Source organism: Parasteatoda tepidariorum, chromosome 5 (genome assembly GCF_043381705.1).
Source record: "Parasteatoda tepidariorum isolate YZ-2023 chromosome 5, CAS_Ptep_4.0, whole genome shotgun sequence".
Lineage (NCBI taxonomy): Eukaryota > Metazoa > Arthropoda > Arachnida > Araneae > Theridiidae > Parasteatoda > Parasteatoda tepidariorum.
Window position 1 is genome coordinate 32862114 of NC_092208.1, and position 16442 is coordinate 32878555.

The 16442-nt window shown below is 28.7% G+C and overlaps 1 protein-coding gene across 1 annotated transcript; it reads right to left on the bottom strand.

Moving 5' to 3' along the window:
* Positions 1–658: 658 nt before the first annotated feature.
* LOC107440247 (sn-1-specific diacylglycerol lipase ABHD11) lies at positions 659–8056 on the bottom strand. Its single transcript, XM_016053122.4, has 6 exons — positions 7918–8056; positions 6461–6614; positions 4937–5110; positions 3518–3709; positions 2861–3060; positions 659–909 (listed from the first exon to the last, which is right to left on the bottom strand). Exons 1-6 carry the CDS (start codon positions 7923–7925, stop codon positions 777–779), a joined length of 861 nt encoding a protein of 286 aa, XP_015908608.2. The 5' UTR covers positions 7926–8056; the 3' UTR covers positions 659–776.
* Positions 8057–16442: the final 8386 nt, after the last annotated feature.

The following is a 16442-nucleotide window of genomic DNA, read 5'->3' on the forward strand; positions in this document are numbered from 1 at the left end:
TCGAAATAAAGAACTTTTAGTATTTCCCTTCAAATTTTACCTCGAAAACGTTACTCTTAAGACCCGCACGCAAGACAAATCATATTAATCATGATCAAACTTTAAACCACTTTTAATAAGCAGTTAAATATGCTCTTAAAAGCATTCCAGCTCAAACTGAAAATTTCAAAATAAATAGTTTTCTGTCAGAGCTTTAAAATCCAAGAGTATTACCTTGTCTTTTAGCAGCATACCGGACTAAGAAAAAGTTTTTAATTTGTGGCTTCAGTAGAAATGTAGAAATCTTATACGCGAAGAGAAAAAATTTAAATTTTGAAAGCAGATAGACTTTAAATGAACAAAAGGTATTCATAACTTCAAAATTTGAGTTTGTAGATTCCAAGTATGAGAATGGGTGCTTTATCCTGTTTTCAGTATTTTGCTGTAACCTAGGAAGCTTAGAGTATTCTCATGCTTGAAGTTAGATTGTTTAGAAGAAAAAAAAGACAAATTATTTCCAGATTTGGAAAAAATCGTCTGAATTTCTTTAAAAGATTAAATTTACGCATTCCACCGAGTTAGCTTATTAAGATCTGAATTTTATGCAAGAGTGATTCCAGCTCAACGTTGAATACCTCGAGTTAAGAGATGAATTTTAAAAACAAAAATTACACCTATAAAACATTAAGCAGGACAATTTTAATTCATATTTTGAACGATAATATAAAATACAATAGAACTTTGCTCCGACAATTTGAAGTAATTCGATAGAGTCATGAAATTCCACATTCGTATCCTTATTCTATTCTTTGAACAAGTGTGTCGACAAATTTATCAGGGAAGTCCACAAAAAGATGATGTGAAGCATCTTTGAATTCTATCATCTCTGCTTTTGAAAAATGCTTCTTTATGTCCGCCTCTTCAGAGCCTCTACATTTAAAAAAGATAAATTTAAAACTTAAAATTTATTTGCATCATTTTTTTAAATCGCGTAGCAAATAGTAAAGTTCATATATTTACTTAAATATACTTATAGGAAACTAACCTATATTAAAAATTCAACTTTTGGTTTAAGTACCAGTGGGCACTTCGTAGATTAACCATGTTTTTGATTGAAATTTAAGCAACTGCATGGGATTGCAAATACATTCCTTAGCCACTTAACAAAGAGATTCTGCATGTTCTACAACAATAGAAAGCGGAATTTTACTCGCCATTCTGAAACTGGTGAAAACTTTAAGGCGATGAAATCAAGTGGGCCCGTTTACAAATAAGGGAGAGGGGATATCTTATCTAAAAAGAGACTTGTTTCCAGGTAGTTAATTACCATTTTCCATATTTATCTAAGAGATAAAAGGTACATTACGTAAAGATATTGCCGCACAAATTTATTTTCCCCCGAAATAATCCCTCGTCTAATTTATCCCGAAGCTGTTCAAATTTTATGGGCAAAACAAATTTGAAGAAAGTAAATTCTAATCATTACCTTCGGGTTTATTCTTACGCAAATTAACATAATATCTATCAATTAAAATTAATGAAAAGCATCTCAAATCTTGCAATTAGAAGCTTGTAATACTTAAATTATGCCATTTTTTAAGTAGCTGGCATAGTAAACGTCGCAGAAAAGGAGTGATAAGCATTAAGGTTTTTTTATGATATAATTCTGTGATGCCATCATTGGCATTACATATTTCCCGGCAGGACACTGAAAAAATGTGCCATACCATCACAAGGTCGAATATGAAACTTACTCTTAAACCGTTCCAACTGAAATACACACGTTTTGGGAAAATCCTTTTAATGCATTAACTAGTAAAAACGTGATTGAGCATATTAAGAGTAAAATTTCGAATAATTCATTTGAAATAGTATTTGAAAAATATTGTGTTTAAGATATTTTAGCTGGAATTTCCGACTAAGTTATGAGATTTAACATTCACGCTATAAAAAATTTGAACGTATGATAACTTATAAGAGGAAAAAAAAATCCCGATAAAATGCAAAAATCATTTGAATACTAGACACTCGATAATATGTCACAAATTAGATCTATATCTCTAAACTTGTAATTTTTCTACGAAATTTGTCAGCCGTGGCAAAATTTGTTTGCATAAATATCTTAATGTTTTAAAAAACAGTTTTATCAAGAACGATAAGTCAAACATTACATGATTTAGATTAAGCCTGAATTTGATTACCCGAAAGAAAACCAGAGATTACATTCTAGCTTGCATATATTTAAATTGCAATAGCTGGCTTAGTTCCGTAAACTATTAAATATATTTAGTTAAGACTTTACTCAGCAAAAAGTTCTTTAATGCTAGCAAATATTTGCTAAGTACTAACTCTGTTTATGTAAGCTTTTATCTGTTTCGAAACTGTTTTTAACGATAATGACTTTATAAAACATGTTTACATGTTTGCACGAGACAATACGTTCATGTCTATTGCTGTGGAAAATTATCGAGTTCTACAGATTATCGAGTACAAACAGATCTGTCTAATTTTTTTAAAATTATTCAAGTAGTTGATTCTTAAGGGATTAGATATTACATTGTATTTAAACTCTGGTGACTCAGTTATACGATTACAAGATTAATATAAGCAATTGAGGAAGTTTCAAACTAAACTTACTCAAGATTAAAAATAAGCACGAGATAGTTAGCTAAAAATAGTATAAGTTGGAATTAAGTAATCCCTCAATTAAATTTTTTAGACAGTTTCAGTTCACCTTATTACTAAAATGCACTTAGAAAATATGGATTGTAATTTATGGTCTATTCACTTTGGTCATCCAACATGTTTTTCTTGGTGTAAATATTAAACACTTCCTTATTGCTACTAAATATATTGAGAGTAGAGATAATAGAATACTTACACATTAAATGGGGATTTGGACCCATAAATGAAATATGCTGGACCATCATATTGACCACTATGAACAATGGGGGATTCCTGATATTGTTTGAGAGCATCAGCAAGAGCTTCTGTGTTGAACCGCATATCATATCCTCCATCCGGTCTTCTTCTGTACAAGAACTTTGACATCAGGTAAGCTTCCTTTTCGGATTGGAGTTTCTGTAGAAAGAAACTATACTAAGAATTTACGAAAAACTTTTAAATTAACAATTGCATAGACGTATTTAATGACATCAAACTAGAGTCCGTACAAAAATTAAAACAAAAAAAAAAGATGCCTAGACAGAAAGTTGCTTACCAACAAAGGTAAGGAGCTAGTAAACTGATAATCAGTAAGTAAATTCATTTGCAATACGTTAAACTGTGTGGCTTAGCGTTTTTTTCAATACGTATTAAAGCAATACGGAAACTACTATTCAACCTATTCTAAGGGCAAGTTGGAAGCTTCATTAGATTAGCAACAATTTAAAAATTAAGTTCAGAAATACAGAAAAACAGTTAAGTATTGAGTCATTAGTAAATAAAATTTGGTCACTGTTGCGCACCATTGTGTTACGAAATCTTACATATAAAAAATGTTATCAAGTTGGTTAAACAAACTGAAAATGAAACTTACCATTTCTTCAGGCAATCTTTCATACAGAAGTGGCACGCTAATTCTAGTGACATCGACTTCAGAGGTATCTTTGGGAAGACTTCTGACAACATCTGTCCAAATATTCATGAATCTGAGGGATCGGTCAATCAATTCCTGCTGAATTTTCTTCACATACATGTCCACAATAAATGCTTTCTCAACTTTCTTTGGCTAAAATTAAAAAATACGAAACTATTAGTAAATCACTCGAATTAAAAATACTTCCAGGGGAAAATTAAACTGAAAAATTGCTCACGAGAACGAAACTCTAAACAAGATCTCTTACATAAGAACGAGAATTACAAAAATTCTGTTCGAGCGGTAGCTTCAATTTTTCAGCAACATTTTCACAAGAAAAGGCGAGTAAAGCCTATTTTACTTACATTTAAATGAAAATTTGTAAATAAAATTTAAAATATTAAGCGATTGAAGAGGAAAACTGCATAGGTTAATTTAATTTGAATTGTCCTTCAAAATCCAAATCTTTGTGCAGCCAATTTCATTGCAGATTGTTAAAATTAAATTCTGTTTCTTTAAGAGCTTTGCTAAAATTTAGTTTACTATTTTAAAAGCTAATACATGCCACTAAGCTTTTAAAGATTCTACTTTTTAAGCTTATAATTAATTTTATTAAAATACATATTAGCATTCGTTAAGTGACTTTATAGCATAAATATAGAGGCGTGAAGAAAGAAAAGAGGAAACTTTCAAGTAAAGTTTAAATGTGTTAATCAAACATTCGTATCCACAATTAATATTTGAAGCGGTTTCATATCACTAAAAGTTCAAATTAACAGGAAACTTTAAAATTTCGCATTTAAAAGAGATAGTAAAACATTACTATTGCTAAAGCTTTAACCATGTCTACGCCTTTGGAATATGAGAACTTTTCAAAAGCTTAGTATTTGGATTTGCATTCGTAAAAAATTAAAGCTAAGTAAAAAGACAAATATTTAATCCGATTATAAAAACTATTGCTTTTAATTATACGTAGATCAAATTATCAACATTAAAATATAGAAGTTAGTTTAGATATCGAATGGTTGATCATGAAATAGTTTTATTCGCATCTATATTTTATTCGCATTCTAAATCAAAGTGTCTTTAAAACAATCACAATTTGAAAACTTTGTTAGATTTTTAAATTAAACGCGCGTCTGAGTAGATAATTTTCCCCTATTCGGCAGAAATCTACGAGCTGTTGTCAAACTGATAAAAATATTTAGGTTTAGTTTCAAATTTGCATGAGATTTTTTTAGATTCAAATGTTCGACGTGTGTTTACGGCTCTTAAACATAGGAGACTGGATGCTTGGAGTTTAGGGTACAAGAATCTGAATACATTGTAGTGCGCCAAAGAGTTCAGAGTTCAGAGTTATGTGTACTACTTATAACATACTTCCTGTAGAGCAGCACTGATGGCAGTTAATCCTCCAAAACTATGGCCGACCAAAACAGAATCTTTGATATCCATACGATCCATGAAAGTGTAGAGGTCCTGAAGATTGTTATGGAAACTAGAATCCTTCGTATGTTCACTCTCACCGTGGTTTCTGGCGTCGTAAGTAAAGACCTGGAATAAGAATATGGTGGAGTACAAAATTATTCATAAAGTATAATTTAACGATAAGAAATAATTAAATAAGATTATGAAGAATTTACTGACAAGTGTTAGGAATTGATGTTTAATGGATTAAGTACTTCAGCGTATTCAGGAAAATGGTCTACATTAGCTGATGTCCCTTTAGTTTGGAAATCTTACATGCAAAAATTAAATGCGCAGTACACGCAAGAGTGCTAATTATTGGTTCGACGATTCCTAGGTTTTTCAAATTAGTATTTACATATTTGTCAAGTTGAATGTACTGCAATGACACAAATCCATAATTGTGCTAAATAAAAGCTGAATAAAAGTTCACGGATCTGTTTTGTAAACCAAGTAAGATCAAGCAATGGGATGAGTTTTCTAAAATCTAAAAATAGTGCTGGTTAGAGAAATTTACAAACACTAGCGCAAATAGTGTGCTGCTGGAAAGTAAAATTTCTTCATAGTAAACTGTGCTGATCTGATCTAATATGGTATTTCATAAACCAAAAGAAAAATATGCATAGATCACTCGTACATTCCAGATGTGGGTACTATTTCACTGAAAGCAAATCGGGAACTTTCCTTCCGAAATGAAGTTTAATTTTATAAATTAGAAAAATTTCAACTGATCATAGAATAAATTTTTGACTTTATTTGAGCAAAATAAAACATCTGTTGAAAAGTTAGGTCAAACAGTTTTGGTTAAATTTGATAATTTTGTTGAACTAGAGTATAAATTTCTGCTAGTTTTGCGTATGCCTTAGTCTAAATTTTAATAGCGTAGTATTTTATTAAATTTGAGAAAATTTACAACCTCAATAATTCAAACGAAAGTTCTACGGATTTAAAAATTTACTAAATGCACCCGCAGAATGTTTTCAGAGTGTCCAGCAAAAACTTAACGAACGAGAACCAAGACTAAGTTTAATTGCGAAGATTTTACTGAGAATTAAAGTTAAGATTTCCGCAGTCAAGATTAAAATAAACCAGGTGATAAGGAGGACCCTAAAAGTGACGAGATTATATAACTGCAAAATAAATGTTTTACAAATCGATTTGAAAGAAAATTTTTTTAGTATTTTTATATCACTTGAAGATTTTATTTTTATCAATATTAAAATATTAAGGAAAATTGCTAAATGTTTGAAAACAGACTTTAAGAGAATTTTAGTTAGATATAAGTTGAGATAAGTTTTCACTAATCCTCTTTTGATTTGTAAACAAGAGCACATATTCATTTACTCCGTTCAAACTCTAGTTAAAAAATTACTGGGTTTAGTGACCATCTTTTCAAACTACATCTCAAATATCGAAAATTATAGCCTCTAAGCATACCTTTCTCTTAGTCAATTCTGCCACTCGCTGAGGTATAGTTTCCCACACTTCTTTGGAGCACAACATAGCATGCATAAAAATCACAGGTGGCTTTTTCTTATCGCTTCCACCAATAGCTTCAAATACACGATGGGCGAGCTTTACGGGTTGATATCTAGAAAAGGCAAGGATTTAAATAAGTAAACTAGGCCTTAAACACCCTTGGACAAAAGTTTGCTTCCTATCAGCAATTCTGATCTAGCATATTAAGCCTGAATTAAGTTTGAACATCTAAATGTTAAACTGCATTAGACACATACAACACATTTTATGTTTAATGTATGAAGAATTTAAATATTGCTTTCAATAAACATTTGAAAATAGTGTTAAAAGAAACTAAACGGATAACAAGTCTGAAGTCAACAACTTAAAGAGGAATTGCTCAATTTTTCAAAAACTAGTTAAAGAAGTAAAGAGCTCTAATTTTTGCTGTGTAATTTCAGTTTAATTTTTGAAATATTTGAACTGTAATAAGTATAGAGTTCAGTTTTATCAATATGAAATAAAAAAAAGTCTAAAATTGAGAAGATACCCCGTTTTAATTATTTTAATACCAGATTGAATTTACAGAAACTATTAAGTGTTTAAGAAATGTCGAACATTTTAAATAGTCATTATAATAAACACATTTAGAGTTTGTTATGTTTTTCTTATCTACTTGAAATTTTGCTACTTAAAAATTCTAATCTGTGTAATGAATTTTCAAAGTCTTTAAATCTAAAATACTAGATTTTTGACAAGTGACTTATTTCAAAAATCCAAAACTCATACGAATTTAATAGAATGCATTGTTTTAAACAAAAATCGAAAGTCATACGAATTAAAAAATGAATTAATATCTATATTACCTATTAAAAAAATTTGAGATAGGAAATTTTTAAGAGATTTGGAATTGTCGAAATTTTTGAGTCTACTCTAAGAACTAACTTTAAACAAATTCTAAACGGTAGACTCCAATAATATGAGATATTTTTCTCTTAGCAATTATGAAAGTTTATTAAATAAGACTGTATTAAGTTATTAAATTTATAAATATATTAGACCATAATTAGGGACTGCATCCAAAAGATATGGTTAGTCTTTTATTTGTAATTAACTATGATTAGTTTTATTTTAATTTCAACTCTTCATCAATACAAATAATTGCTTTGTAAACGAGAAATTAGAGTAATGCGTATTCACTTAAAAGAAATGTTATAAATTTTTAACTAATCTGTCAATTGGAAGAACACATGACAGAGCAGACTATTTTTTAAAATTTACACTTTCGTGTAGAGATTCAACTAAGACAACAATAAACTATAGATTACATACATTCTGCAACAGCTTAACTTATTTCAAACAAAATGTTACAAAAGATAAATTCTAAGTCATACATATTTAAATACAATTGAATTATCAGTGAGAGAACTTTATACCTAGCCATGCTTCTAAGAATCGATGCTAACGTTGATACCTGATAACTTCAAACAAGAGAAAGCGTAAACTGTGAATTTAGCGCAGCTAAACTTACCTTTTATATCAAAGTAAGATATCAAATAAGTGACAGTTGTGATTTTGAATGCACACGATTTGAGAACTAAGATTTATCACATGGCAAAAATGATTTGGTGTTTGAAAAGTAGTAGAAGGCGTATTTCCTTACGTCGTACTAGAGCTGCACAAAGGGATTTTGTTTGATGGTCTAAAAAACATTTCTTAACATGGCAGAACATATACCACACTATTTCAATCCTGTACAGCGAGAGTGATTCTCTCGCTTTGGTAGCCTGACGACCTGCGCGTGAAGTTGAACAACTTTTCGTAAAACAGTTTGACGAGGAATCTCTTCTCAGGCGAATAATATTAATCAACAACCCACTCACTGACTGCACACAGAGATGCTTGCCTTCAGTGATCTGCTTGAACCATGTCTTCAGCTCCCAGTAGTACAAGGGTTCGAGAAAATATAGATATTGCACTGAAAAGGAGAATTTAAATTGTGTAGTGCTGTGCATCTGGTAGATGGTCATTGATTATCCTAAAGACGGTTATTATCCAAACGTTCTGCAGCCTAGAGGTAGCGGGTTCAAATTCCCCTTTTACCCCAGTACGCATCTCTCAATTACTCTTTGTGTTGTTTTTCTACAATTGTTGATTCTCCTATTTAATTCAAACATCAGATACATTAATTAGTATTGCTAACTTGAATGTCAGGTATCTGACAGCTTAAGTTCTGAAGCATCAATTAATGGGTTCATAACGGAATTCAATAGGTATTATTCTCTTTGCTTTTATAAGGTATTAGATTTTTAAGAGACATTATTTTACAACTTTGTAGAGCGGTTTTCATTGTTACACATACAATAACAGGATAATAAACTCAATACAAAGAATGGCTTATACGCTCAAGTCAAATTAAAGAGTAAATATTACAATTTTAGAGAAGAGAAGCACTGTAATACATTCAGGGATTCGGTGGAATTTGATCCCTCTACCTCCAAGCTACATGAAGGCGATACCGCTCGATCATGGAGGCGTCCTTCTAGCACAATGATTAAAACTGATCTTAATAACTTGATGAAAGGCAATGACGACCAGAGTAATCCTAAATGTGAAGCTTGCAAATAAAGCAGAAAATGGCGCAGTTTCATCTGGAAAAGTCGATAGGAAAACTCCCCTCTTAAAATAAAACCGCATCTGCGAATCAGATTATACATTTACATAACTGTGATCAAATACTGTAGCTGGTAGGAAAAAGAGTTATTAATGGTACCAATGAAGTTTCAAGTATGGTCAATCGAACAAGGATAAGGAAACAACAGTGTGAAGCAGTAAATAGAATACCAGCGCTTTCAAATTCTTTAAAGTTTGTGCTACTTAAACGCTTGTTTACTATCAATATTCATTTTACAATTATGATATTTAAGATCAGATATTTAAGAATTCAATAGTATTTGCCTAGTCTCAAACTCTTGAAATTGTTGATATATATATATATATACGTANGTTGCCGAGTGGAAGGATTAAAACAGGTCATAGGTCGGGAAGGAGGGTACAAAATTTATTTATTAATTATTAGACAAGAGCAGTCATGAGAATGAGTAAAAGTGCACATGAAAAGTTGCGCTCCTTGGTTATATGTTAGGGAAAATCTTGCAAAGTAAAATCCGTAAAATGTCTTAATTTAGGGAAAGAGGGAAATCTTAGTAGTTGCTATTGGTTTATGAAATGGATCGAACGTTTCCCACACAAGAGCATATATATATATATATATATATATATATGCTCGCACATCTTTCGACTAAAAATTTCTGAAATATTCACTTAGCTGTGCTGGATTTACAATGGCTGCAGAACACTGAAGTCAAATATCACTGGCAATGGTCTGTGAGCGAGTGAGTGACCACTTTAATTAGCATGCGCAGGGACAGAGAGTGATCTGTATCGCTTCGTGTAAAGTGCTTCACATCACGTGTAGGTAGCATACTTAAAATCAGGTGAGCTGTTCCCTCCGCAGAGAATCAAAATTGTGATCTCATGATTTCGGATAAGACTCAGAGTAGTTTCCCAAACAGTTGCTAGCAGCCCATTAAGCAGCTCTAGGGCGACATAAATAAAGTAATATACTACTATAATCTTAACTACGACAGGGATCTCTACAGATGATTTAGAAAGTGGATCAGTTCCTTAACTTTCTCTAAATGTAAATGTAAGTCGTCATCGATTTACAAATCGATTGCTCCAAAGATTTCTAGACATTTTTTCTAGCGTATAGCTAAACAAAATACACTAAATTGGATAAAACTAAACGTCTCTGTAACAATTAAAACAATTTTTTTAGACTCAGCATCTAATTATTAAATTATTTTCCTTTCTGAAGTTCTGAAATGGCTTTTTAGCAGTTGTGCTATAGATAACAAATACTAATGCTTTCTTTTTTTTTTTAACAAAAAATTATATTTTAAACTAGTGGTAGTTGAATTTTATATAGTCAATGCAAAAAGCATTTAAACATTATAGTCCGCTCTATTCAACATAAATACTTTTTTGAAGAAAAGTATAATTGTGTAACAAAATAATGTCATTGAATATATAATTCAATAATATAAAAGTTACTTTGAATGTTTTGTTACTTTAATAAGTGTAAAAAACTTTTGTTTAACCTGGAAATTTATTTTATGGAGACTAGAATGCAAAAGTAAACTAAGATATTGCTAAGCCTGTTGGAATATTTTTTTCTCTTTTTATTACATTTGGAGTTTACTTTAGGGAATATTTTGGACTTGTGTACTTTAAAGAGAATCATTTCTCTCTTTTTTGTGGAGGAAAAAGAAGAGCTTGGTTTTCTTAGGTACATAACTTCTCCCTGTAATTTTTGAAAATTATTCTATAAATTGTATCGAAGAAATTTTCATTCAAAAGTAAAAGAAAATTAACACATTTTTATCATAACGAAAGCTCAGTTTTTCTAAAAGTAAACATTTTTCCGTTAGGTAAATAGCATTTTCTTAGTTTATGCAAAGCATTGTTTACATAAGCTTATTAACTTCCATGTAGAAGAAAATAATCTTTCAGACAGGAAAAAAGTTGCTTAGAAATTTTGCAAAGTAACACAAATTTAGATTTATTTTTCTTAACACTTGAATAAATTCGTGTGATGCTTAAAAACGTTAAATATTCCTTTTTTGAGAATTTATGATTGGTTACGTAAATTTTTATTTACCTTTTCAGCATTTAAAAAAATAAAATTCATTCTTTTGACTGTCTCCTTATGTAAAATTTTTAAATTACCTTCTTCTGTGTATAATTGTTAGTTTCTTATACATACGAGCTTCCTTTTTTCTATAAATAATAATTAGATATGTTAAAATATTTATTCCTTTTTCATATAACTGGTATGCCTTATATATACCAAAGGGTACCTTAGGCCCAGACCAACCTGAGGAAATGAGATATCTACAAAAATACCTCCGGGGCACTCTCCCCTTCCCGTCGTTCTAGATATTAGGTTCTCTGCGTGTTTCTATAATGCTAATGCATGGATGATTTTGTAAGCATCTGAATTTAATCAAATTATGAAAAATCAGAAATACTCAACACTTTCAGTAAGCTATTTTTTGAATTATAAAGGAACAAAAATCAGTAGAAGCAAATTTGGTTCTTTTTAGAGTTAAAGGCGAAAAATTCAAACAGAGATCAAAGATAATAAAGGTATTTGCTTTTTTTTATTTTGCGCTCTGTAGACTGTTTATAAATATGCTCTAATGACAGATGGTATGGGAAAAGAAATTATTTTACTTGCAACAAAAAAAGAAATACTTTTCTGATTGAAAACAATATCCCATGTAATAGTCTCTTGAATTTTACTTTAGCGCACATTTTTCCTTTCCATTTATAAATGGCTAGTTTAGAGAATTAATATGGAATTCTAATTATTCTAAATAATTATGTGAAATATGTAAATAGAATATTAAATTTTAAAAGAAAATCGAAAAATATAGAGTGGAAAAATGATGTGTAAAATCAAACTTTTCGCACCTAGAACTCCCTGATTTTTATGAAACTTAAATAAGAAATCAGTTTGATAAAAATCCTATTATTAACTTTTCTTTTATTAATTTACGCTCCAAAATTCTTTGTTTCGATCTTGTGAAAGACAAAAACGAGTAAAAGTTAACTAAATAAAAAGAAACGTTTAGATAATTTATATTTTGTTATTAACTTTTAAACCCCTATTTTCAATAAATTCGATAAATTTCATAATATTTTAAAAAATGTTAAAAATTTATTTCCATTAAAATTTTTAACATAATTATAGCTATAAGTGTAATAAATCTCTTGGCAGAACTATATTTAATTATACTGATATTGGCAAAAATTTAGGGAGGATTAATGTATCCGATTATGAATGTCACTGTGAAGAAGAGAAATGCTTTGATTTTGTTGATAAACATCATAAACATATTATTACTGGGAATTTAAGTACGATAGAAAACTTAAAACTTAGGAATTTAATGAAAAAGACACAAAATTCACACCTACTTACCATATATCACTTAATAAAATTCTAAAATACTTTCTTAATGATCTCAATAACTTTCGTATAAAGATATCAAATATGTTTTCTTTACCTTTAGGTATGTTAAAAGAATGGAAATGGGCTGTTTATTATTACTTTAAAAAATTTGTTTTCAATTATAAGGAAAATTTAAATAACAATAACAATTCTGAAATTGTTCAATCAAACAAGCAACTACAAAAAAGTGTTCTAATTATCCCATAGACAAAGCTAACAATAATTATGCAATCTTCTGCAAAAGATGCTATGTTGAACTTTTAAATACGGAGTTAAAAATAAAAAAGATTTTAAGCTTAGTAATTTAAATAATAATATTGTCATTACAAAATTTTTAGCTTTATATGAAAGGTTAAAAATTAAGATTAGCAATATACAATTTCCCTACTTAAATATCAGTTCTAAATTTCATAAAATTCCTATAAAATTAAGAGCAATCATATGTGGGTCTAATACTTACATAACTTAGCCTAGCACCATTTTCTCTAACTACTTAAACAAAATTATTAACGATATTATTAAAGAAAGTTTCTTGGAATATCACTATTAATCAACTGATTTTAGCATTTATTAAACATAATAAATTAATTCTATTGCTACTTTTGATTTCCAGGATCTTTTCAATAGCATTCCCCTTTCTAAACTGAAAGATATCCTTTTAAATTATTACTGTGATTTTAAAAATATCCTTTATTGAGATTTTGATTATTTGGAACTTCTAATTAATTTTTGCATTTTTAAGTATTATCTTTACAAGGGAAAAGATATTTTTCTTCAAATTGATGGAATACCTTAAGGATCTAATTTTTCATCTCTCTTTGTTAACTTATTTTTGCACTGTTATTAAAAAAATTATACTCTTAATATCTGCTTTGTTGATTTATACGATGAAAGAAATGACTTGAATTTTAATATAAATAAACTAGTTACTTGGAATTATAATGTTTCTAAAAACATCTGTTGTAATTTTTTTTTTCATTATTCTGTAATTTTTTCCCATGTTTTCTCTACATTTTGAACTTATTTTATGAGCTCACACTTGCAGCTTATGAGCAGCAANTTGCACTGTTATTAAAAAAATTATACTCTTAATATCTGCTTTGTTGATTTATACGATGAAAGAAATGACTTGAATTTTAATATAAATAAACTAATTACTTGGAATTATAATGTTTCTAAAAACATCTGTTAGAATATTATTTTTAATCATATGAATAGACTTAAAAGAATGAGTTGTAATGTTTATTTATCCGAAAAACAAATAGATAAACTCTTTCAAAATTTGATAGGAAACAATGGATACCCAACTAAAGTAATTAAATTCTAAATGATATCATTGAGTTAGTTGTATGCTTTTGTAAATAAATTTGCGAAAAAATCCTTTGTTCATTTACATAATTTTTACTATGCTTGAATCCATTTTGGGTAAATCCAATTCTAGTTTCTTTATTTCTCTCTCTCACCTTATTTTCTTCTTAAATAAAAGTTAATTTTCTAAAACCATTGAAATTGTTTAATTAAATATCAACCTTATTAATTATAAACTTTATTAAATTATCCCGTATAATATTACCTTGCGCACATTCATTTTCGGTTCCATCCTTGGTAACTAAAACAGTAAGAATGCGCTATAAAACAAAATATCTCTACTTATGCTTTTACCTCAATTCGCGATTCTGTTTTCATATTTTTTAATCTGGCAATCTTATTACGAAAATATTTAAAATCATTCTTGAAAATTTTCCCGTTCATGTAAGTTCATTTGAATTAGCTACTCACTTTATAAATTTCGTTTTACGTTTTGTTCTTTTTTTTTTTACATTTTATTTTCTGTTTCTTTACGTGATATTTATTACTAAATGTGTTCGATACTATTTCGGTTCAAAAAGATTTTTGAGAGGTATTCTTTCCGTTTTGCTGATGTAATCGTGTGAGCTGATGAAGAAATTATATCTTTTTTTTCCCTCTGACTTTAATTTGCTTATATTTTTATTTAAGTTTTTTTGCAATTTTTTATTCTTTTTTCAATATTCTGTAATTTTTTCCCCATGTTTTCTCTACATTTTGAACTTATTTTATGAGCTCACACTTGCAGCCTATGCACAGCAAATAAAACTTATTGATTTTCTTACTTAAAAAATTTTCTCTTTTTTCTTTTTGTGCTATATATATAATAACAATAACAATTCTGAAATTGTNTAGATTAAAGTACTTTAGTTGACGACATATTCAAGCTTTTTAATTTAAATTTTTAAAGGAATTGTTTGTTAATCTGAAAATAGTGAATGAACTTACTTGATTTTAATTTTACGAATTAAATTACATCAGACATTTGACCGAATATTTTATCAGATAAACAACAAGCAGGTGGCTACATTAGATCTAACTCATGTTGGCAAACTCCACCATATGATAAGTAAACGCCTACTGGCTGTTATTAATTGAGGTTAGTATCTTTCCTGAGAGTTTAATTTGCATTACAAACATTTCAGATATTCTCTGCTGTTAGAAATGATTTCAAATGCTAATATTGTAGTATTTAGTCCGTCATTACTAAGATAAGACTGATTTATAATCATTTAGTTATAAATTACTGAGTTATTATTAATTTAATTAAATTAAAGACATCGATTTATCTTAAAGTAAAAGCATTAGAAATATTTAAAAGCTTTAAAATCAGTAAATTCAATTGTCATATGGTTCTAAAAACATATGTAGGTTCCTTACCTTATCTAAACATTGGCAAAAAGTTGAAACAAATCGCAATCATTAGTTTTTGAACCATTAATTATATTAACCATTAATTAATATAGTTGGATTTGCAAAAAAGCTACTTCAATATTGACTTTCAGATTTAATGATAGATCACTGATTCACTGATTTGCTCGAATATGAAATTCACACACATGATAATTTATTCACTGATTAAGGATCCCCTAGTTTATATAGTCACAAATTTAACGAAGAAAACTTAGTATTATGTTGATTCAGTGATTTATAACTGTAATGCTAGTATTTTAATTCATTGATTCTATTTTAATCATTCTTTATATTTTTGCAAATTTAATTCTAATTCCAAATAATGCAATTCATAAAATTAAATTCATGTGTTTTAAATAACTGTAACTCAAGCTTATATACTTTTCATGACCCCAAATATAGGCTTATAGGTTTCATGAAATGAATAACAGATCATTTGTTAACTTTAAAAAGATTAAATGTTCATTTAAATTAAATACACTGATAAAAATTCCAGATAAAATTACATCAAAATGTACTGGTATTCTCAATTTTTACTGTATAGTTCTATACTGTAATATTTACAGTAATACTTATTTAATTACAGTGTTTCAGTGATTTTACAGTAAATATTAATGATTTTTCAAATTTATATACAAAAAATCAGATTTTTTATTCTTTAGAATTTTCATACCGTAATTTTTACAGTAACATTTATTTAATTACAGTGATTAAGTGATTTAAGAGTGGATATTACTGATTTATCAATTTTGGGTAACATATATCGGATTTTTCATTCCTTAAGATTTGATGTCTGGATTTTTCACCAACATTTAATTTCAGTTATTTTTCAGTTAAGTTTTAGTTATTTTTTAGTTATCAAATTTATATAACAGATGTCAGATTTTTTGTTCCTTGAAATTCAATACCGTAATTTTTACAGCAACATTTATTTCAACAGTGGTTTTGCAGTAAATATTACTGATCTATCAAATTTTTATAGCAGACATCAGATTTTTTGTTCCCTAGAATTTTATACTGTACTTTTTATAGTAGCAATCATTTAATTAGTGTAATTCGGAGACTTTACAGTAAATATAACTGATTTATCAAATTATATAAAATATATCAAACTTTTTTGTTCCT

Excerpts from the sequence above, each read along its gene's own strand:
- LOC107440247 (XM_016053122.4), bottom strand. Across the intron at positions 5,111-6,460 it reads CAGAATTGACTAAGAGAAAG|GTCTTTACTTACGACGCCAG; the intron begins GTATGCTTAGAG and ends TTCTTATTCCAG. Across the intron at positions 3,710-4,936 it reads TCAGTGCTGCTCTACAGGAA|CCAAAGAAAGTTGAGAAAGC; the intron begins GTATGTTATAAG and ends TTTTAATTTTAG.